The sequence below is a fragment of the Excalfactoria chinensis genome, chromosome 1 (assembly GCF_039878825.1).
Source record: "Excalfactoria chinensis isolate bCotChi1 chromosome 1, bCotChi1.hap2, whole genome shotgun sequence".
Lineage (NCBI taxonomy): Eukaryota > Metazoa > Chordata > Aves > Galliformes > Phasianidae > Excalfactoria > Excalfactoria chinensis.
In genome coordinates, this window is record NC_092825.1 from 131,163,409 (window position 1) to 131,188,925 (window position 25,517).

General features: G+C 38.6%; 1 protein-coding gene across 1 annotated transcript in view; it reads right to left on the reverse strand.

Moving 5' to 3' along the window:
- Window positions 1-2,987: 2,987 nt before the first annotated feature.
- The window catches only part of IRS2 (insulin receptor substrate 2), a 30,495-nt gene continuing 7,965 nt past the window's right edge, over window positions 2,988-25,517 (reverse strand). The window contains exon 2 of the mRNA XM_072342815.1: window positions 2,988-5,418. Within this exon, the coding sequence (XP_072198916.1) occupies window positions 5,414-5,418 (5 nt within the window). The 3' untranslated portion in view covers window positions 2,988-5,413. The remainder of the gene's footprint in view (window positions 5,419-25,517) is intronic.

Sequence of the window (25,517 nt, forward strand, 5' to 3'; positions counted from 1 at the left end):
ATGTTAATAGATGTTTCAAGGTGTGTCTAATTCCATCCTCTGCCACCTCCACTCGCTGTGTGCAAACACAGCCTGATGTTTATATCCTCTACCTTGTGTAAGAGCTAGTATTTTGGCAATAGGGTTCCTCACATAGACTTGCTTTAGCACTTAGTGATACATTACATGCATATTAATCACTTAGGGTGAGGGGAAAGAGAAGATTTGAAGATTACCTATGAATAAGTACTGGGGATCAATTATACTTTTCAAAAACTTTCGGAAGCTACACATTCAGCATGTAACATGGTGTTGCCTAATAAAATGAAATAAATTATCAAGCCGTGGCTTATATGAAGCAATATCATGTGTCATAGTCATCCCACAGGCCAGTAACCCCAGCTCTACTTTAAACAGTATAGAACATGTTTAGTTTGATATGTAGATTAGACTAATAGTAATAAATAAGGAATATGTATTTTCAGAAGTGGCTTGTGATGTTTTCTGTCCCAGTTATTTTGGCAGGTCACTGGGATACTACAAGGAAGTACTGTTTTCAGAAATCAGATTTCCACTAAGGTCACAAACCATACCCTTAAATAAGAAATACCTATATGGTACCTAATTGTAAGTTAAATATTTAAGGTCCCTAAAATGCCAATCACTCATTCATTAATTACAATCTGTTTGCATATCCTTTCAGAGACTTGTGTCATCCAGGAAAAAACAGTTGCAAAGGTGATGCTGATGAGCTAGTTGAAGCTCCTCATGGTGGAGAAGCTGTCTGGGAATGACTGAAGCAGTGGTAACACAATGAAAGATTTGGTGGGTGATTTGCCTCCAAAAGAGTATGAAGGCCTGCACCTCTGACCAAGTCTCTTCATTTTGTGCTATTCAGTTATGTATCTTCAAGGAGCTGAAGCTGAGTTGAGTTGCATTTCCTCACCTGGAATATTCACAGATGGATACAGAATTCCTACAGCTGAGACCTGAACTCTTTCTTCTTTCCATTATCATTGACATGACAAAAAAGTTGGATAGGAGGGACAGATGTTGAAGAAGGAAATTTGCTTGACCAGTGCTTGTTATTTAAAGGCTATTATGAGATGCTGCCTTCATAGTGGTCTCTAAGGCCACCCTAAAATGGAGAATTTTAGAATGTTGCTAAGCTCCAGGCTCCAGAATATGCTCAGTGTAATCAGATTCCATTCTGGGATGATATCTGGACATGTATTGATCCCTCCCTGGACTGTATTTCACAAAAACCAAACCAAAGTTCCCAAGGAGGTCCTTGAGAAAGAACAGTCACTGGATGGGAACCTAGGACAATTACTTGGCATCCAGGACAGTGCAGATGTTGCTCTCCTACACACACAAAGCTATGCTGTGGGTAAGTTGAGTTGCCAAAGGTTTGCTTTATGTTCTATCAGAAATTGAATTCAAAAGAGTTCATTTCCAGATGTCTTATCAAATACGTCCATACTCTGTGTTAACACAAGATACCACTCACACATCCCGCTGACATTAGAGAAGGAGAACATACTTACAGATAGTTGCGTTTCTCCAGAGCTATTACAAAGACTAAAGCAATTTCTATTTTCCTTCAAGGGTGTTGGTACCGTAAGATCCACAAGGTGCCATTCTGTCTCCTCTAGCTATGCATACAGTAGAGACAGTCATGACAGACAAAAAGCAGTTGAATGGTCTCTCTTTGGCAACATACACATTATCTACGATTTAAGTAGCCCAAGGTCAGACAGCATACCTCTACTACCATTCTTTGAAATAAGGAGAAGTGACCATGGAGAAACACATTGATGCTGCTTCTCAGATGTAACGTAAAGCAGCCTCCAAAGTGGGTGGGGAAGAATGGATACATATTATCTTTTGCCACTGTTTTGCACAACATTGTCACAAGTAAATATAAGAAATAAGCTGTTGGTAAAATTATAAAATGAGCTGGTATTTGATTGCGAAGCTCTGTTTGAAAAGTATTGTTGGCTGGATGGGTAATAACATGGTGTTCAGCAGTATTTTTCCACTAATGCTTTCTTTCAGAAAATTTGCTTATTACACCTTTAGTCAGATGGGGTGAGAGGTGCTGCAGTACCTCACAGGGTGGGCATATAATGAAAACCATTTTCTAGTCAAGTAGAAGAGATGGAATAGAGATAGTATTTATATTCTTCTGCTCCAAGATGAAGAGTTCCTGAACAGAAAGGAAATGAAATCTGTGTGGGATTTCACAAAGTGAGGGTTAGCCACTGTGGCATAGGGTTGCAGAAAAGCATATAGATATGAATGCATAAAATCAAAGGATTATTTGTAAGATGGAAAGCACTCCTGCTCTGCCTCATAAAGGAGGACTGGCAGGTAGGTTGGACTATATTGTCATTAAAGGACTCCTCCAACACAGACCATTCTATGATTCTGTGGCTTATATGGACACTTCAGAGGCAACAAGATGATCCTACTGTAGAGACTGATGATTACAGCCACTTTCAGAGAAAGAATCTGAGTTTGCTGCAGTGAGATGGGGTTTTGTCCTTTTAAAAAAGGTTGTATCAATATACTTCTCCAACTATGCCCCAAATACAAGGTAACTATGAAAATATCAGCCCACTTAGTGGTAGATGTTACCAGGAGAACACAACATACTGACTGAATTTCACTCCGATTGACATTAAATGTGGGACCTGCACAGTCATTCACCTGCTATCAGGATGAGAGATTATAAACTGAAATTAAAAATTGAGGCCATATTCCATTCTTGGTTGTTTCCTTCCCCTTTATAATACAAATTTCTTTATTAATAAGAAAAGATTTAAAATAGTTTCATGGATTTTCAGGGACATTCTATGTGTTAAAACAAGAGAAAGTAAGTATGGGCATAGATTTGCTTAGAGTAAAAGCATGCTTCACTTAAAAGAGAGAAAATGATTTTTATATAAACAACGCCCAAGCCCCCCACCTCTAGAGAAAAAAAGGTACAGAAATACTTTACTCCTTTCATAAATAATGTATTTTATTGCATATGGCTATTAAGGAGAGCATCCATGATCAATACAGACTAAATACAATACACTACTCTAGTTCCATTTATTCTGGTCTCCAGCAGCATCACATTTATCCTTATATACAGCGTGTACATTGGAAGACACAGCAAGATAAGTTAAGTCTCTTGTCATATCACAATAGCAAGAAATATATTTAACATCTTGATATCCAGAAACAATACGTACCCAAAAAGAAAACACTGCTTAATAACTGTTAAGGTTATATAGCAAAAAATATTTTAAATTTAAGGTAAGTCAGGCAAAATGTACAAAGACCCAATATACATTGTGAAGTTTAGCAAACATAACATTTATACATTTTGGTTCCATTCTGTAAACTAAATTAAGAATGTAAGTATTGCATATGCCTTTGTGAAATCTACAGGATAGAGAAGAACTGACTACATTGTCAAGTTTTTGTTTTGAAGCTGATGTATGCATTTTAGCCATTTACTTTAGTGGCATGATTTCCTAATTGGTACAGGGGGCTACTTCAAAACAGAAGATCAGAATATTGTATTCAGCAGGTACCACGCTCAGTGCTATGGGGAGGTTCAGACAGAAAATGTCAACAATATTATTTATATTTTCAGTTCCAGAATTGAACAAGCAGCATTTTTAGAACATTTTAGAACCATTTTTAGCATTATTATTATTATTATTATTTAAAAAACAAAACAAAACAAAAAAAAACACTCAGATTAGATATTTAAATTGATTTTAGTTCTAATGTTGTATTAGCCTATGCATTGTTGTGATTTTAAATCCCCCAGAATTACAATGTAAATAATGTCATGGGGTAGGGAAGGAATTTGTTTACATTCATCTTTGTCTTGTAATACAATCCTCAGTTCTAAAGAGTCACCATGTAAGCAGGAAGATCATGTTGTCATTTGTTACATTTGTAAGACATTGACTCTTATCTTCCTCAGAAAAAAAAAAAATAATAATAATCCCAAAAGATAATGCATTATTAATAATGACATACAGGTCCCACCTAGCACAATGATTAAAAAAAATAATGTCTCACATAACTCAAATAACTTAGTAATACTTACATGTCTATCAGAGCAGGCACTGGGGAGGTACCATTAAAATGTATACAAACTCTTCAACAAATTTATCAAAGGAGAAACAAGGTGGCATGACATTCTGCTAGTCTGGTACATCAGTTGTATATGATGTTTGTGACCACAGCCGCCGCATCGCTTGTATTTTCAGACTACTGAAAATGTGATGCACATGTAGTCTTGAAAAACCTCTGGATAAGCAACTGCAGTGCTTCTTCTTTCCCTGTAATAATGCCTGTAGCTGCAACAATGCTCTTTCAGTAGAAGGCAGATTTCAGGACTTTCTAGATGTCAAAATAATACTGTGTTAATATTAGTGTTTGAACCTGGCCAGTACCCACTATCATCCCTGCATTCCTAGCATGCCTACCTAGATTTTTGGTTACAAGAAACGCAGCTAAGAACAGGGTTAGCTGACAAAAGTGAGCTTGTGGATAGGAGAAAAGGCTTTTGCAATCTGAAGTACCTACATCAATACCTACATAGAGAGAATTAAACAAGTGTGTCAAAGGTAAAGAGAGATAACCCCAATACAGTTTGATGTTTTTAACTTACGTCGTTACGGTTACATGTTTTTATTTTTACGTTTTTAACCCCTCTGAATTCTCTGTCCCAGTCCAATCCACAGAGTTCATTCCCATGTTAGATTTCCCAGTGCCCTCTCCAGGCTCCATCCCAGAATCAGACACCGCAGCTTGTGATGGAGGAGCAGGTAGCAGCTGCATGCGTTACGAGTTCAGTAAGGCTGGCGACCGCTCTTGAGAGACTCAGCATAAAGATAAAGGAGGTCCTGTTGTACACCAACACCGCAAATCCGGCTTTACTTTGAACTGAGGTAGGTAGTACTGTGATAGGCTTGAAATTATGCCAGTAAATACCAGATCTGACTGCTTCAGCAGGTGCCACAGAATCCCCCAATATGTCGAAGGATAAATACAGTTTGTCTTTGCAGAAAAAGGAAATGAAGGCATTGGCCATTAATTAAAGAGGCCGGCAGAAAAGTTCCTACTGTCTAAAGAACATCTTCAACTTCTGTCAAAACAGCAGCAAAATGATAATGTAGATGCCATTGACAGGACATGAGTTGGGCAGGTTGCTTTCCCTTCCTCGCTGATTTGCTATAAGGTTTAGTCCACAACAGTTTGAAAGTTAAGTAACTGTCCAGACCAACAATGACAACAACAAAAAGTAAACCTTAAGCAGCTTCAATTAAAAAACAAACAAAACAAAACAACAGAAAACCAAATATGCCGAGCAGCTTCTTTGAATGTTGTACTCTTTGAGGTCATGGTGATAAAACTAACTCCTTCACTCTGAAAAGGAAAATGACAGAGAGTCAGTAACAGCTGCAACAAAAATCATATAAATGATTAAAACAGCATAAAAATACCTTACAGAGATGACTATTCAGAATGGGCTTGCGTGGAAAAAAAAAGCTATGTAATAACTGCTTTTCTATTTGAATATATAATAAGGCAATACAGAGGCAACGAATAGAGCTCTTTCCAATCCCTCACTGAGTTCTAAGAATTGAACTTCTCTGTTGTGACTCTTCAAGCCAGCAAGCCCCAGCACAACCAGTTAGAAAACCAAGTATGAAATCCCCCCAGTTCAAGTTGTGATCCTCACTGTTTTGTATGGTTGGTAAGAAAAAGGTGTTGTAGAAAGCAGATACTAACTAAAGTAGTTTTTTAGCTGTATGGTTGTTATTGAAAGCTATCAATTTGCAGATATTAAAGGAGTTTCTTGAGACCATATTGACTTAAAGGAAAGAGTCTTCCAAAAACATAAGCAAAGAGAGGTCTATCTTCTAATCCAGTTGTTTGGTTTACTAAACAACCATTATTCCAGAACTAAAAAAGCGAGCAAGCTGGCAAATGGAAGGAATCTTATTCAGATTACTGTTTACAAAGCTGCTTTAAACACTTAAAGGTGAATTACATAGTACCACAGAAGATGATTTATGAATTGGCCAATCCTATCTTAAAGAACCCAGATGACTTTTTTTTTTTTTTAACTGCAAAAAAAGGAATAGATAGGATGTGCCACTACCAGAGAGATGCTGTCATAATAACAGCATAAAGCTGCTTTGTTAACATGGTCATTAATAATCAATTTTTTTTCAATATCTTGTTTATTACATAGAGTTTGCCAGTTTGGTATAGCATTTGGAAAGCTGCAATGCAAAAATAGTTGTGTTCAAAAACCAAAACCCATACATTTTACATAGCAAAATACCGACACTTCGTTTTGAAAGGTGCTACCTGTGGCATAGCCCCATGCAATTCCAAGCTGCAACATTGCATTCCTCAAACTTGCTATTAATAGTGTCTAGTTTATCTAGTCATTTTCAGCAATTCTGACATTTGTATGTTGCTATCCCAAGTTTACAAGTTAAGTAAAACCTTTCGTTTGTATATGTATTACAAAAGTTTTCCTAGAAATAAATGATTTGGAATACTTTGGGTACTAACATTGCTACTTAGAAAAGCCATAATACTTTAGTTTCAACTGTACAGATACAAGTATTTGCTTTAGGATCGCTGTGAATTCTATATAAAACATGGAAGTTAAAGTAGGCATAGTGCTTGTCTGTGCAAGTTTTATCTCACATGAGTTTCCGATAAACTAATACAAAGACTCTTCTTCAAGTCTATACAAAAAACACAGGTTGACGTACCTTGGCATATATATGAAAACTGCTAAATTGCTATTGAATCACACAGAGCTAAGGTTTACTTATGAAATAAGTCCTGTCTAAGTCAATTGGAGCTGCTCTATGATCAGTTACTTAGGATGTTACTTAGGATTTAGTTTAGTGATGCACACTGAGATAAATTAATAGCTTGCCAAGAACAAAAAGAAAGTATCTCACTGTCCATATCCATTATCATTTATCTGGTGCCACTATTCCCATCTAACACCAAGTAAATCTAGCCATTCTAACATCATAAAAAGAGCCTTTTTTTTTTTTTTTTTTTTTTTTCTGGCCTTCTCAAATTGATAACCTGAGTTGGTTTATGATACAACCAAAGGAGCTTCAAAACTGCCAGCAGAACTGAAGATACTGCTTGAATGCACAGTATGAAATAGGAACAGACATAGAAAGAGGAGGACATAGAAAACTTGGAAGAACAGCAAGATTTCTCATGTTTGCTGTTTGCAAACTGTAAATCCAACCACTATGGGTACTGAGGATCCCATAACATGAAACTCTAATGGGCTTCGTAAACTTTAAACGTGGAGTTGGAAATTAAAAAAGAAAAACACACACAACAACAAAAAATGACAATGAAAAATCACCTGGAGTAGTAATCATCACCATCATCTAGCAAAGCTGGGTGGGAGAACAAGTGGCAGGATGGGTAGCTCTCAGAAGTGAGCAGAGATCTGTCTTTTGAGGAACAGCTGCCTAACACACCACTTTGTTCTGACTTTTATTTAGGGAAGCAGGATGCACAGGAGGCATACAAGTGCTTCAAGAGTGAGTGCTTGTGGGGAGGTCCAAGTTGGATATTAGGAAGAATTTCTTTCAGAAAGAGTGGTGATGCATTAGAACAGGCTGCTCAGGGAGGTGGTGGTGTCACTGTCCTTGGAAGTGTTCAAGGACAAGGTAGATGCCACACTGAGAGAGGTCATAGGCATGGGCTGATAGTTCCACTAGTTGATCTTACTGGTCTTTCCAACATTAATGATTCTGCAATTTTGAGATACACCTTGCTTCTGTGTCATTTCTTTCCTCCTCCAACTGAAAACCAACCCAACCACTGCATTAGAGTAACAGCTAAAGCCAACTGAAGTAAATAATTTGTTTAAATGGGAAAGCAGAGGATGAGATTTTTGTACATGAAAAGATAATAAGCAAATATGTTTAAAGATGTATGTCCAACTATGGTGGTCACTGAGGAGGACTGTTAGTTACTGAGTATGTCTGACCCTGCTCTTACAGCACAAGTACTTTCCAGACATAAACTGGAGCGGGTGAGGTAGACTGTGCTTTAAAGGTTCCCCAAACCTGGTTCATGGGGTTTTGTAAGAGAACAACAGGGACTCTGGCCTAAGCTTTACAGCCCAGAATGCAATCAACACATCACCCAAAGACCCTTTAATACTAGTCTATAACCTTAGAATCAACCCCAGAGTCATCTTCAGTAATCACAAATGGCTTGTGTTGGAAAGGATATCAAGGACCATGCAATTCCAACCACTCTGCCCACGGCCCCATCCACCCTGTTCCCCAAACCCAATGCCTCCAAGGAATGGAGCACCCACAGCTTCTCTGGGCAACCTGATTCAGTGCCTCACCACTGTCTGAGTAAAGAATTTTCCCCCAATATCTAAGCCAAACCTCCCCTCTAATGAAACAGTAACTAGTGCAACCCTGCAACACACACAATAACAAGTGTCAGCTTCAGAGGAAGCCTACTAACAAGCAGAAAGTTCTGACTTCTATGCTTCCATCCTTTTGTTTGTTTGTTGTTTTTAATTACATCGATATCACCATTGTTTGTATTTTGTTAAATTCACTCACTAATATCTCCTACTTTTTTCAAGTCCCAGATTAACACTGCACTTAAATCTATCACTGCAAGTTAAACCTGTTCACATTGCCTGTATCCAGGGACTAAATAACAACTGGATACAAATATATTATTTGATAACCTCATTCCCCTGGGCACACACAAATCACAACACAAAGTGCAGCACTGTTTCAGTGTTGAAGTTCCCTCTTGGTTCTGGGCTTTATTAAAAACAACAAACACAAAACAAAAAACCTCCCTGATTGCTGCTGAAATTTCCAGACCTACTTTGCACCATATGATTCCATCAGTGCTTTCTAGAGAATAAATCAGATAACAAAACACACACAAATTGCTAGGAAACAACAAAATGCTCTAAGATTTGCATAGCAAACTGTGAAGAGAATATACTAACTAATCAATTAAATATCTCTTTTGCCTATTTATCTTCAAATCCAGTAAGCAATGAATAAAATTCTTCTAAATTCCTGAAAATGATTCTCTTCTGCTGGCAAGCACAAGGACGGAGCTATTCACATGGCTGATGGCTCAACATAGTGCAGGCTATTCATCGCCTGTCAATTTATTCAAGTGGTAGCACAACCACCCGAGTGGGTAGAGTGTGGGGCGGAGAGCCCATGGCACTACCACAGACCCAAACCATGACTTGAGGTAAACAGCTTCCTGGCTTTATCCTTCTGTTCTATTCCCCCCCCCACGCCCCCCCCCCCCACACACACACAGCCTGCCAAATCGATTAAGGCTCTGATCCTGCTATTTTTTTCCTAGAAGAGCAATCCTATTGATATAACCGAATCCCAAGGTTAACAGCAGGAGTGTTTGTAGGCTTTGGGCCAGGCCATTAGATGGCACAGCCCAAGGACCCAGATCCCACCTGAAAAGCACACAGGATGAGCCACTCCTTACCTAGCTCTGACTCTCATTAAGCAATTAATGAGTAATATATATAATAAAAAGCCCAAAAGCAGCCTTGCTAAGACAACAGAACAGCCTTTCTGCCTCCACTGGTACTTCCAGGGAATTCAGTGAGACTGCTCCAACCAAATAAAGCAGAGCTTGATCATCATCACAAGTAAAGCTTTCAGTCAGAGCTTAAACATTTGCCACAATAACACTTCACAGGAAAACATAAAGCAGTACGCTCTAACAGTTTATGAAGTCCACGAATAACAGCAATCCAAAGTGAAGGGCTTCCACAGTTGATTGGAAAAAAAAAAACACAACAACACAACACAAGTGAAACCATGAAATCAAAAAACTATGTAATAATTACTTCGTTTAAACAAGTATGGTTGATCATATTTATCTAAGCCCTTTTGGTACTTAAGTCCACAAAGGAACAGCACACAATGTTATTTGGATATGTTTATAGTTGTTTTATGAATTTAGAAAAACAAGCATTGGGACAATGCAGACTATCTATGGCCGATAATTAAATTTACCAATTTATTTTAAAGTTGCAAAGTGAGGATGTTGCGGCCATAGTTTTCTCTAATAACACAAGCTTTATGGTACTTTCTTGAGTGATACAGCTAAAAAACATAACATATTGAGTTCTATTATGATTAATGTGGAGGACATCTTTTAAAGTAGGAAACAAAACACTAGATTGGAAAAAGATGCTGCATGCCAGCAGTTGCAAGTACTGTTTTTGTTTCCCTAGCATAGACACAAGAGGCTGAAATGTTCATCTGACCTATGCAGAAATCCATACAATTTTTATCGTCAACTTTTATCCAAAGCTACTAACAAAACAAAAGTTGTTTGTGTTTGATACCATCTAGTTACATGAATAGCAATTACTTCACTTGTAATTTCACTAGCAGCTGAGTGTAAAGTTGAAGTGCAGATGACAGTGAGGGCTACACTTAGTTGATTTCAGAATTTGATATAATTTGTAGTTCATGTCATTTTGTCACGGTTCTTATAGATTTTGTAATATGAATAACTAAAACATTAAAATGTAATTACGTGGAAAATAAAGGATTAAACTTACAAATGTCATTATAATGAATTCATAGCTAAAGTGCTGGTCCAGAAATACATTTCCCACATAAATTATAATAAAAATAGGCAATTCACATTTAAAATTAAGGGAGTAGACATGCTCATTTTTCCAGGATAAATTTAATACATTTGCAACCATACCTCTTAATTTCAGAGCTACAGACATTGTGTAGTATTAAACAAGTTTGTATATTTGTGATTTAATCCCATGATTAAGAATAAAATTAATTAGACAAAAAAAAAAAAACTTCAACATAGTACTGTCTGAAATTTGTTCAGTTATCCTCTCACTTGCAAGCTGGGTATGGAAATGGGAATGGAAAAAGGAGTAATGTTCTTGTTTGATCATAGAATTGTGGAGTTGCCTGGGTTGAAAATGACCATAGTGGCCATTTAGTTTCAACACCCCTGCTATGCGCAGGGTCACCAACCACCAGACCAAGCTGCCCAGAGCCACATCCAGCCTGGCCTTGGGCAACCTGTTCCAGTACGTCACCATTCTCTGCGTGAAAAACACTTCCTCCTAACATCTAACCTAAACCTCTCCTGTCTCAGTTTAAAACCATTCCCCCCTGACCTGTCACTACCCATGCTCATAAACAGCCATTCCCTCTCCTGTTTATATGCTCCCTTCAAGTATTGGAAGGCCACAATGAGGTCTCCCCAGAGCCTTCTCTTCTCCAAGCTAAACAAGCCCAGTTCCCTTGACCTTTCTTCACAGGAGAGGTGCTCCAGCCCTCTAGTCATCTTAGTGGCCCTCCTCTGGACCCACTCTAAAAACTCCACATCCTTCCTGTACTGGGGGCCCCAGGCCTGGACGTAGTACTGAAGATGGGGCCTCACAAGAGCTGAGCAGAGGGGACAATCACCTCCCTCTCCCTGCCGGCCACCCCTTTTTTAATGCCGCCCAGAGCACAGTTGGCTTTCCAGGCTGCAAGCTCACACTGCTGGATCATGTCCAGCTTCTCATCCACCAATGACCATTACCAGCAACTGTAATTGCATCCATCCCACCTTGCAAACCTTCACACTACTCCTTTATCAATACAGATGTAAAACCAGAACACTGGAAACATATGTTCAATTAGGTTGTTGGCTTGATTTTTTTATAGTTCCTGTGGTCACATCTAAGAGAGAGCGCAGCATTTCTCAGGAAAAAAACAAAAAAAAAAAACAAAAAAAAAAAAACTGATGGCAATGAGTAAATTCTTGTAGCATCATTTTTAATATAAAGTGAGGCTGGAAGCTTCTTCTTAAAGATGATTTTTGCAAAACAACATGCTCAGCACTTTAAAAGTGTTGAAAGACAAGGGAGGAATGGATTGTGACTAACACACTAGACTACCTACAATCATCCTATTCATCTTAAGAGATGCAATAGGTATATATGCACGTCTACCTCTTACAGAGCACACTAGATGATATTCTAGTTTATTTCACACTAAGATCGGATGAATGAGAGTTACCAAAAAATTTCCAAGTCTGTGAGGTGAATGGTTTTGTATTCATCTTATGAGCAAAGACCAAATCCTCTTAGATGCTTATCAGTACTCATTAGCAAGGGCAACAATGTCTTACAGGAAAGATCCTTCCTAACTAGAGTCTGATATTCTCACACATCAAAATGCTGTTGGTGGACCTTACTCATGCAGGCAACAGTGAGAAAAGAAAGATGAACTAGACTTCAGGGTAGAGCCACTAGCAAGAACCTGACTGACATTTCAGACACCAACAGTCAACACCACAGTCTGACGGCTTCTAAGCCACTGAGTTACCTCCATGACTAAATACACAGTGGTAAAGTGCTCTCAAAGACAGAAAAGTATGTCTTTTCTCTCTCGCTTGGGAGAAAAGCAATCTTTTCCAGTGATTAAATCAAAGAATTATTCATATTAAATATTTAAATATTCATGGGAACAGGGATAAGGACTCGCAAAAATTGTGGAAAATTGTGTTCACTCTCTCTTTCCACTACAACAGATATCTAATTATTCTATGAAAACAGCTTCAGTAAGAAAGAATGAGAGCACTCTACTGAAGAGTATAAGGCTAAGATGTGCTAAGGACTATGGGAGTGGGGAAAGAGAAATGTGATTTTTTTTCTGCCAGAAAAGTACAGGATGTAGGTCAATGGCGGAACAGTGCTCTAGCCACTTAAATGTTATAGCTAGGGGAACAGAAATACTTTTTCTAGACCTTCTCCTCATTGCTGAGGAAAGGGCTTAGGCATCTAGCATCAAGAGATTTCTAATGTACCAAGTCAGTAAGGAGACTTTCTCCATCCTAGAGGGAACACATTTATCTTTCAGAGGGTGGCATGCTTTCAGTTTTCAAAGTCAACTATCTGCCTGCTTTGCAAACTGACTTCAGGCCTGTTTACCAAGGAGACAAACACATTTCAGCACATCACCTGGACTTTAAATTTTCTGGATGGTTATACACTAAAACTAGCTGCTACAGCTCTCAGATCTTCACGTGTTGAGGGAGATGATGCTCCTCACTAAAAGATAGTTTGGAAGGGAAGAAATGAAGAAAAAGAAAGCAGGAAAATGCTAACAGGAACAACAGTGCATGCATAGTATGATAGCCTTGCCCCTACCTTTTTCCCTTGTTGTCATAATCTCATTTACAACTTTGAGAATCTGACAGGAATAGGAAAACATTTTAAGAGATAGTTTTCAATTATTGACAACGTTTTCTAGAAATCTTTCAGAAACCTTCAGTGTTATCATTGTGAATTAGTTCATAATAATCAAACGAGGAAAATAAAGCCTGGCAAGAAGCTGCAGACTTAACAGTCTCAAAGAAATCCCCAGTGAGAAAAGGAACATCCACAGATGTCCAGTGCTTCTCAACAAAGCTCACTACTACTTTATTTTGCCCGTTTACTTCAAGTCCGCTCTTTAGGACAATAAATAAATAAAAAGATAAATAAGCCTGAAGCAAAACAAGTATTTCTTTTCAACATAGTTTCCTAGGGGGCTTTCAGTATTTGACACACAGATAGTGTCTCTAATTTGTTTGCTAACCAATTATTTCTCAGAAAGTTTATATGACTTTTTTTCTAGATTTGTTTTTTAAATGACATTTGTTCTGTTCATATGTTGAAAGAATTGGACTTTTTTCCCCATGAGATCACAGAAGAATCTTTCACACTGAAAGAAACATTAGCCAATGTGTTTTGGTGGATGCTATAAAGTAAGAACAGTTTGCTTTCTCAATTTCATATCTTCCAAAGTATCATTACGAGTACCACTTAACAACTACATATTTTAACTCAGCTATTAATCTTGTTGCAAATAATGTCACTCCTGCTTTTTTGAAACTATGTCTCTACTAGCCCAGAGTTGTTAATACAGCAGCACAAATTGGGTTAAGCCATTAACCATTTTTCACTTTTGCTCCATCAGAACTGTAATTAAAGCATCCATATACAAAAGCGTGAATATTAAAGTTATGTCCACTAATAAAGCCAAAGCCTCCTTATTTAAAGGCTACTTCATGTAAACTTTATGGCTTCTGCATTTCCCTCATGCTAAGGCACTGTACACACACACAAGTATGGTATCTTTTTCTACTCACTGAAAACAAAGCATTCTAAAAAAGTGAAATCTAACACAAGGTAAATTTCACTCATAACAGACCTCAACAGTTTGCTCGTGGCACCCAGCCACAAGTGATAGTCCGGTCCAGTAAGTTGTCAGGGTCACACAACAACACAGACACAAGGGAACTACATCCTTCTGTGAGCAAGCTTTAACATTTGCTGAGCCTCTGAAATATTTCTGAAGATGACTGTATGAAATACATGCTTATTTTATTGTGGGTCAAGAACTTTTTTTCTTTTCTTTTTCTTTTTCTTTTTTTTTTTTTTTGGACAAATGACATGGGATTTGGGACACAGATTCTGCCCAGAACTGAAAGAACCCAAGCTAAGCAAATACTTCCTAATACCTCCACAGAGAATGATCAAAGTACCTTACCATTTTCTCAGGTACACATAGGCCATGACCATCTTTCAAGATATCGTTTATCAAAGTAGTTCTAGGGATCTCATTAGAGACAACAAGCTGAGCTCTCCCTAACATCCTTAGACTGCAGGCTTGCAGCCAACACACACACTTGGCATATTGGTTACTGTCTCACGCTGAGACTCACAAACATAGTGAGGTGCTTAGTCCCCACCGATTTCAACACCCTCACCCTTCAGATTCCTTATTTACAGACTAGGTTTATTCTCCCTTGCATTAACAGTCCTGAGAAATGCTAGAAAGCTTAAAAGCATTTCTATTTTGCATTTATAAAGCTCACTTTTAAAACAAACAAGGGTACTTGTAGCTTCTTTTAAAATGTGTTGCTCTGAAGATAATCTCTAGATGAATTGGCACTTATTTCTGAAGCTGATATGGATTGTAATGCACACAGAAGCAAGTATATGTTAGGATATAAAAGGAAAGAATGTATATTTATCACACGGGCATCATAACCATCATCCACATATCACACTTGGAGGATAACTGCTACTTTGTTTGATAGAAAAGACAAAAAGCTCAGTAAACTGTTTAGAAAAGTACTTTTTGTTTAAAATTTATCTCCTGAGAAGACCAGTTTAAAAACTGGAAGTCAGCCATAAAATAACTTGTGAAAGCAACAGCTACATAGAACAGCCTCCTCAGTCCTACTCATATTTTGCTTTCTCACTCAAAAAGCACAGATTGTACAGAGTAAATGAGACTGTTCCCAGCTCCTCTGCATGCACCTTGAATCCTCCCTAACTTTCCTGCAGAAATAAAGTGAAGCAAGCCTAGATTCATTTGTTCTGTAGGACCAAACAACAGATGCTAAAGTTTCACTTTCAAGAAAGATAGCTAAAGAAATGCAGAATGCCAAGTTTCACCTACCCCAAGGAACAAGTACGAATGATACAGACAATGAATCTCAGCTTCAGAAACAGCATGTACTTGAGTTGTTTCTCCATAGTGAGACCTGCAGTACAAAATGTTACTTTTCCCAAGAAAAGAACATTTGTTTAAATATAAGAAATATTATGTTCTCAAAGCACAGTGTGCTTTCCCAGCACTCTTATCCAAACTTCAGAGACTGAAAGAGAGACAAAAAATAGGTATCAATCATGTCCAGTACTGCTGACTGCAGAGCATGAGGCTCTTTCTCCTGTAATTATGAGAGCTCTCTGAACATATTAGCATAAAGCTGTACTTGGCTGTCTCAGGAGCTCTGTTTTTTCCTTATCTCACAGGTGCTCTCACACATGCATCTTTGCCTCCTTTTGTTTAATGTTTCACTGATATGCTGCTGTGTAAATACACTTATAAGCAACCATCAATGCTTATTTTTTTCTTTTTAAGGTTTGCCAGTATCTCGTGGAGCATTTTGAACAATACATTCTGCTTAGAGCAGTGAATCTGACCATATGACCACATAACTGAGACCAGTCTTTTTGAAATTGTCAGGACTGTTTCTATACAGCAAGAAAACTGAAACCCATCTTTGTCACTTCATGAATGACACTTGAAAGTCTGGCTCTAGACCTAACAGCGCTCATCAGAGAATTTCTCTAGACTTCAGTGGGTGATTCCAGCACAGAAAGCTGCATACATTTTCTCCCATTGCCAACAACCTACCTTTCTAAACCCCTTTAGGACATCTCAAGTATGTGTTGTGAGCACTTCAGGATGTTAAATACATGATCCGGAACCTCCTGGAGAATATCATGCAGGAGATGAGACTTCATAAAAGCTAAGATGCTGCTTTAGAAATACCCTCTGCAGAAAGGAGATTGCAGAAGAAACAGTTTGCAAAACAAGTATTTTCCCTGATATGCCTGTAGCTTTAAAGCACAAGTTTGTTTCCAAGTTCTAAGGAGGTGATATCATTGCATATTTAATGTATTGTGATTGAGACCAGGAAATGCATTGAAAAGTGTTCAGTCAACAGTGCAGCAGCTGCATAGCTAGAGAAAACACAAATCCTTTTTAATTTCACATTTACTGAACACACACAATGCATCATAAACTATCACAGAGAGTAAGGCCAGGCCAGGCAGGACTGCTTAGCTACACCAGTGTATACAGCTATGAGCATCAGTCTTGTTTTCAAGTCCTTTTGTTTTAAATAGCAAATTTGATGACACGAAACCACAGCCCTCCAGAAGTTACGTGTCTCTTTTATGCTAAGTGTGTAGGCTCCCTCTATAGTCAGGGAAGGCAAAAGGTTTGTATCAATAACGAAGACTGTCCTTGACCATCCCCTTCAATACACCTTAAAGGTTCATATATCTATCTTTCCAGTCTGAATCTTTCCTGATTACTAATGGGAGTTTGAACCTTACTTTAAGAGGACTTTTTAATTATGCTCCTAACAAGTCGCTAATGAGATGTCTACTCCTTAGATCTACGTGTAGTCAAAAAACATTGTTTAGATTAAGAAAGCACCATATATGGAGAAGCATAAAACAGGAGTACTGACACTTGGTACCTACTGGAGACATTTGCACTGGAAACCTTCAACACTGAACAGCTTCAGTCTGAACACATGTATTAAGACCCCTAAAATTTTACCACAGAATCACAGAACTGTTTGGGTTAGAAGAGACCTTTTACAGCTCACTCAGCCCCACTCCGTGCTGTGGGCAAGTCTGCTCCCCCACCAGCTCAGGTGCCCAGGGCCCCATCCAACCTGGCCTTGAGTGCCTCCAGGGATGGGGCTCCACAGCTTCTCTGGGTAGCTGTGCCAGCATCTCACCACCCCCACAGTGAAGAATCTGAGGTAATGTGATCACCTTGTTGCCTCAGACAAAGATATTTCTGCCTATTAGCAACACTTTTGCATCCATCAGGAGTCCAGAAACACTAAATCCCACAAAACACATTAGGAAAAGAACAGCTAAATTGCCTCCTCTGGAATATGCTCCCTTGCCTTGCAAATAGTCCCACCCATCCTATGCTAAACAATCCAACTGGAGCTTTTCTGTAGCAAACACAAGATGTCTGTTTACATACAGAAAAGCCAACCAACCAACCTGAGGCACAACTCCACCACTGTTTCCCAGTTTCATTCTTAGCCTCCACAGTAGTCATCAGAAAAGTCCCTAAACCAAAAAGCCAGATTCAATCGATGTTTAAGATAAAAAACCACAGGAACACTTCCCCATACAGTAGATACAAGACTTGGACACATTCACTCAGGTGAGAAAAGTACTTCCATAAAACAAGTATAAAATAAACCCAGCATGAACAGCCTTAAATGAGTGGTTCTTCCATACAGCCTAACAAATTACAGTCCATGGACTACTTCAAAGCTGGCAGCTTACTCTGTATCAGAGGTCCATTCCCACACTCAATGTCATAGCCCCACACAGTTATCTCAAGTACCATTCTGGGTACCATTTATTCCCAGTGCTTTTTCCTTAACCAAATCACAGAATTTGGACAAGCATTCCTTGTTCCTGGATTAACTGAAAATCAAACATAATTATTTTCAGCACTGTGCTAGCTTTTGGTTTTTAAACTGACAAGGAACAGTTTTCCATGTATCAAACACACTGCATTTCCTGCTTCCTAGTAAGAATTCGCTTTGCTCGTATCTTACGTAATTAATGAGTTAACACCTTCTTTGACACATATAAAAATGTGAATTGTTTCTTAGAGTACAGGAAAAAAAATGAAAGCTTTACTCAGGTGCACACAGACTGCTATGCTAATATGAGGATGATGAAGCCACTTCACCATTGAGCAAAACAATGGCTTTACATAATTAAAAAACAGTAATAAAGGATTACAAAGAAGAATGTAATAGGTTTTTATAAAGGACTTATTTGCCTACTGCTCTGCTCTACCACCCTCAGCAGAGCTTACTGGAGGCTTGCATACAGAAAACAATGAATAAGAGTTGGCTGCTCAGGTAGCTGTCAGCACAGTGCCTGGGAAAACGCCTCCAAAAGACCATTTGAAAATCAGTGCTTGGTAAAGGGAATGGGACTGAAACCAAATGAACAGGAAATGCTGAAAAAGGAAACATTTCTTAATACTCACATCATCAGAGGTAAGATACCTAAGGACACGATGTGTACACATCATTCCACTTGGGACGGAGAGTCTAAACTTTCATCCTACACATCAAACCTCTGAAAAGCTCAGTGCTTTCCTTTTAACTTATGCTGGGAGAAAACTGTAGAAAGAATGGCATTTCTCTGTCTAAGAGAAATTACGAAGACCCATGACTCCCATCTTCTGGGAGTCTAAGTCCTAGGAACATACCTTAATATCTTACCTGATTTAAAGAAACAGCAAGCTGCTGTTTAATTTAATTAATTAGAATTGGCATCAAACTTGTAAAGCAGTGTAGGGGCACATAATTCACTCCATAGTGGTCACAGAATTAACATTCATGACTTCAACAATACTTACAGGAAATGAGTACATGAAGAGGCATAAGGGATAAACGTATAATCCTGAAGCACATAATGCTTCAGAGAGTTGGCTGTAAACATAAAATGGGAGTGCTAATTTAAGTAAAATAAAATTAAGGAAACAGCAAACTGCACTGCAGTTATGTGGAAATGTGAGTTAAAGAAATAAATAAATAAAATCAACATAAGCACCTCCTTTGGCGAATTAAAAATAAGCAAAACACAATCCTGAGTCAAACAACACAAAAAGTCATGCAGATATCTCTAGAAATGTTTTTAAAATTGTATGGCTGCGGTGTTATCATCTTATAAAACTACAAGAGACAATCTGTGAGTACAAAGAAAAATACTCGCTGAGGAGTGTGAAGAGTATAAAGTGTTGCATTACTTTCTCTTACTATGGTGACAAAGGATCCATGGAGCCAGGAAGGCAAGTCAAAGCTTGCCAAGTTCTTGACAGATGCATCAGACATGGGGGTAACTTCACTCACAGAACATAGACCAGCTCCTTCTGCCATAAAGCACGCTAGTTAAGTTGTGCTCAATCAAGCTCTATGTCTAAGGCTATTGTTTATCATAGCCAAAAATATAGAAACACAGGAGTTGGGAGGGACCTCTGGAGATGATTTAGCCCAACCCCCTGCTAAAGCAGGTTCTCTAGAGCAGCTTGCACAGGACAGCATCCGGGCAGGTTCTGAGTATCTCCAAAGAGGACTCCACAGCCTCTCTGTGCAACCTGCTCCAGTGCTCTGTCACTCTTAAAGGGAAGACCTCTCCCACGTTCAGATGGAACTTCCTGTGTTTCTGTTTGTGCCCACTGCTGCCAGACCTGTTGCTGGGCACCACCAAAAACAGCCTGGACCTACCCACTTGCCACCTGCTCTTTAGATATTTTAAAACATTGATAAGATCTCCCCTCTCCTCAGCCTTCTCTTCTCCAGGCTGAACAGCCCTAGGTCTCTCAGCCACTCTTCATTAAGAAGATATTCCAGCTCCATCATCATCCTTGTAGCCCTGATAATAAACAAACAACAAAAAACAACAGATACACTATTCTAATGTTACCAGCTCTTACACTGCATTAAGTTCACTGTCACTTGGATGTTTACATTAATTGGGGGGGGAGGAAACACCTATAGAGGACCTGGTCTAGAAATCATTTACAGTGCTGAAACACACTGGTGCATTTACATCTGGAAATCATCCTATTGGCTAACATTCAACAACTGATTAATACCAAAATATTTATTTAAAACCCATACAATCTACTAGTTATTTAGATTACACCAGTTACTGTTAAAGGTTTATCTTGACAAGATGTTTGTTTGACATTTACAGATTAAAACAGAGAAGTATGATGAATTATATTTTTGTAGAACCTCAAAAGAAAGCAACACCATCCTAGCAGTTATTTGTGCAAGCAAGAATATCTCTCTGATAGTTGTGAGTGGAACTGCTGGAATATTGGGTTTATAAGGTCATTAGCACTCCCATTTTATGTTTACAGCCAACTCCCTGAAGCGTTATGTGCTTCAGGATCATACACTTATCCCTTATGCCTCTTCACGTACTCATTTCCTGTAAATACTGTTAAAGTCATGAACATTAATTCTGTGACCACTATGGAGTGAATTACATACCCCTACACTGCTTTACAAGTTTGATTCTAATTCTAAATAAAAACGTTCTGAGTTTTATTAGATCAAGACAAATTAGCTGTAAATAATGCTCATAATAAAGCAATTTTTGCAGTTCACAAACAATTTGAATATTTATCATCATCATGAGTTTTTAATGAATAGCTCTTGGTTATTACAACAGAAGCATAACTTTTCTTCTTGTTATATTAAAGAGACGATATTATTACAATTAATGCTTCATTGATTTTGGCAGAAATGATTGCTCAGGAATTAAAACTTTACTGTAGAGGATGCAAGTCCAGCCTCTCATAAACATTTCCAAATGATATGATAACACAGTTAGGAGAAACTACCATACAGATGAATTTCACTTCCACCTTTCAGATCCAAATCGCAGAAAATCCTTGCAAATAAATCCTTTCCTGGTACGAACCATGGAGGTTTGTATCAATTCTACTCCTACTTCTTACATACAATGCTAAAATGTAGCACTTGTAGTTGGTAGGAATAACTTTGTATAGTGTCAGTTACTCCATCCCTGAAGGCGAACTAAGCCAGCCTCACTACTACTTTCCCTTCCTCAGGGACTTTTCCTGCTGTGCCCCGTATCTCACCTCCCACGCAAAAGCCAAGACTAAATTTATCCCAAAAGATGTTCACAGGAATGTCTTGTTTGATCAAGTTTGTAACTTGCAGGGAGCTAAAGCCCAGATCCAACAAAAAAATCTTCCAATTCCTCATTCCATACATTAGCTTGACAGTGTTTACCAATTTAATGAGGGGCTAAACTGGACATAGAGAACCCTCTTTAACATCATTTTTAAATAACATGCTGCCAGGGAAGACACAAGACAATAGGTAAATCTAACACTGCTTAGATCTAATTTCACTGACAGGATTTTCCCACTGCTACTGGAAAGACTTAGTGATTTGTCTTTGACTTCAGAGAAGCCGAGTCCTCACCTCAAGTCTTGCTTACAGCATTATTCTTCATCTACTTGAAACTGCCTGTGAAACTGAGCCAAACTGAACAGCGAGTTTCATACCTTGCACTCATCACCAGAGCACGTTTCAAACACGTTTTTCAAAGCATCACTTAAAAAAGCTTAGAAGACTTTCCACCGTGTTCTGTTGTTTCTAATAAACTTCTGCTGTTTGTGGTATTGGTAAGTTCCCTGGCCTGGCATTGCACTCAAGCCCCAGTGCCTCCATTTCTGACCCCTTCAAACAAAAACAAGCTGCTCAACAATGTCTAATCCGTGCGTCATGTAATCCCGCTTAATACTCTACAAACTCTGGGTAATATTTGGGTAGTTTTTAAATTTAGCAAAGAACATCCTGGCCTACTTCAAAGACACCCTCGCCTTGGGTAGCATCCGCGAGGGACGTCACCCATGTGAATTTCAAATCAGAACGGCAACCGAACGTAAACACACAAGTGAAAGAAAGACAAATGGAGAGATCCTGGCCTAGTGACATAATAACAACATTTAACACTAGAAGGCAGACAATGGAAAAAATGAATGCATTATGCAACAGCGGCACACGCCATTCATAAACAGCTAACAGCAGCCGTGGACCCTCTGAGCAGCGCAGGGCTGTGCCCCTCGCCAGCACCCCACAGCCCTGATGCTAAATCACACACGTGCTCCTACCATCTGCACTGAGCTGCAAAATAGGAAGTCGGGTGTCACTCCAGCAGAGAAACAGAAAATCCCTTTTTTGAGACACTCTACCCTACCACCTACAACGTAATTATCTCAGAAGCATCTCACACCACAAGAGCTTTAGAAGAAGGCTAAATTAAATGCCATGATAATTCCGGCATATACACCCAAATGTCCTTCCTAAGATCTTTCAGAGCCTGGCTGAAGGACAAATGTGCTCCTGTTTTGTTGAGGCTGTCAGGCAGACAGTCTCCCGTCATTAGCCTTTTGTCAACAGCGATGCTGGGGTAGATTACGAGCGCAGAGCCTGTCGTGGCAGGTGCATGGCCCTGGGGCTGCCATCTGCCAGGAAGGAAGTGTTCTCCTCTAGGATGCTGAAGAGATTGACAAAATGTAAACAAAACACTGAATCACTACTAATCTATGGAATCAGGCTACTACGTCCCTCTTCTGCAACGTACATGTTATGATTAGGAGGAGGGGCTTAGGTCTGGTGCTTGGCTTTTTCTGTCAGCAAACCAATGACAGAAACAGTTCAGATTATAATGCACTCTAGAATTTTTATCTATTTAATTTTGAGTTTAACCAAGACAAGCAAATCCAGGTTTGACAGAAAACAAAACTCAGTGCCAAAAAGATGCATTACTTCTCCACTCGCAACTTCTAGTGTGTTTCTTCACAAAACACATTGCCCTCCACTGTGAGCAAAACATTGCTTTTTGTTATTATTTTCCTATACCTATGCATAACTTGGGGCTGTCACTGCTGATAAATAATTATTTGAAAAGAAAAACACAATCTGTAAATAATGAAAACTGCGTAGATAGCAGAACTTGAAATACTGTCTTTGTTTTTTTTTGTTTTTTTTTTTAAATAGACTTTCAACTGAATCCCTCACATTTTAGAGCAAATATTTATGCTGAAGAGTGCTAGTTTTGCTTTGACTGGTGTTGGAGGTCTGTGCTTCACTGCAGCTGCCAGACAGCAGCACACTTCCAAGGCACACCACTTACCAGAGGAGTCCCAGCAACAACGCCTGTTCCTCAGGAGAGCTGCCCATAGTGCCTAACAGAGATGACACTCCACTGTTTTACTTTATGGAGCTTCAGGTGTTACTGTCTGTCTTAGCGCTCTAACACTGAAGTGCACTGTTTTAAGTTACCCTCTGTAAAGGTGCAAGTAACCTCTATGGTGCTTCTTCTAGTTTTCATCTGAGTTTTCAGTCCAGCTAACAATGCCTAACCCTCAAATATAAATACAACCCTGAAATTATGGGATTCATCCAATGTAAAGGAGTGTGGAAACAATAGATGTGATCTAAACCAATAACCCAGGCTTCTACAGCTCACAGAGGTGCAGCCAAGTGGAGGGAAAATTCACCCTGCTTTCTAGTAGGTGTCAACATTAGGTGGGAGGATGAGCTCCTCTAGAGGAGCTGTTTACTTCTGCTGATTCTAGAGGATTACCAGGATACACACACAGTCAGGCTGCAGAGACAAACACCAGGGTGAAAACAAAAAGAAGTTGTCCTTTGGACAAGCTCCAGGAGGAAAAGCAGTCTTTTCAGCAATTGGCAGCAAGGAACTACTCAGCTGAACTTGGCTTTTCAGGACTGCCACTCTTGACCCCTTCCATGCATACACATGGAAACTTTAAAAACAGCTGCATTCCAGACAACACGCACACAAGCAAAATGCATCTGAACTTTGGGGTCAGTGCACTATCTCTAAAAATGAATGGATGCTACTCATTCCCACATGCATGCAGCTCACTTTTAAGCAAACATTCAACGAAATAACAAAAAGAACTGTGAAACTCTCAACGCTACACAACCTTATTGATCAAATTAGTCACAATGTGCACGTTTTACTGTTACTATACACACACTTTGCTAACGTCGTGTTAAAACTCCCACAAACTGCTACAGTACAACACAACTAATACATAGCACGTAGACACAAAGAAAACAAGCAGACAACCGCTGTAACAGCATACTACACCCTCAACAAGTTTAAAACAACAAAAAAAAAAAACAACAAAAAAATAACAAAAACAAACAAAAAAACAAAAAAACAAAAAACAAAAAAAAACAAGCCATGGCTATTTATATTTATTACTTTGAAAATAAACATATTTACTGTGATTTCTAAGCGCTTTACTGAAAATCTGATAGAGAGAGAAGAATGCCTGAATGCATCTATGTTGCCATTGAACTGATGAATAGGCAGGAAAGTTACGTTATATACACTAATGATAGCATTTTTGTGTGTGTGTAGATGCTTGCTGTGTTTCAACTTTCAAACCCCTTCAGCATTCCGGTATAATTACTGCTATTTAAAAATGACAGTAAATCAAGTGTAAAGAATCCCATGTTATTCCCTCCTTATTAGAGAAAAAAACAACCAACACACAACAACAACAACAACCAAATCAAAGACCACCATTATAAAACAAGTCCTAATGCTCTTTCTGTTCAAACACTCCTTTACACATTTTAGTTACAAGGGAACGTTAGTCTCTGTAGCTATCTTGAAAGAAATCAAGTAATCAGAAGCAATCATCAACATAAGCATTTCCTCTGCCTTGAGCAATGACTGTACCGGTGCATTTTAGAACAAACCCACCATTCAACTCTGTCTATAACAATTTATCTTAAATGACTCAAAGCAACCATGACATTCCTAACAAGAACAGTATAGCTAACCGTAATTTAGAATATAAAGCAAAATAGAAGTCTCATACAAGTTACAAGTTTTAATATTCTATTTGCTTGTAAAAAGCTGGCATCCATATAATCAACAGAATTTAAAATATCAAAGGCTCCATTTAATCTCAGATAGTTTCAGTTTACATTTTGTTCCACAAATGGCGCTGCTGGGTTCAGGCTTAGCCATTTTGGTGTGGTTACCTGTAAAATGCAATCTGAGAGACAAAAAGTGCTTTCATAGAGGCAATCAAAGACAACCTCATATGTTTAATTCTAAGAGGTAAAATCCAACTATGCGAGTTGTTAAAAGCAGTTCAGTTCTTTCAGGTGTTAATTATGATGTTCTTAAGGAGCTGATCAGCAAGGGAATATACTACGCTTACAACTAGCTTACTCAAAGATGACTTTAAAATGACTTCTAA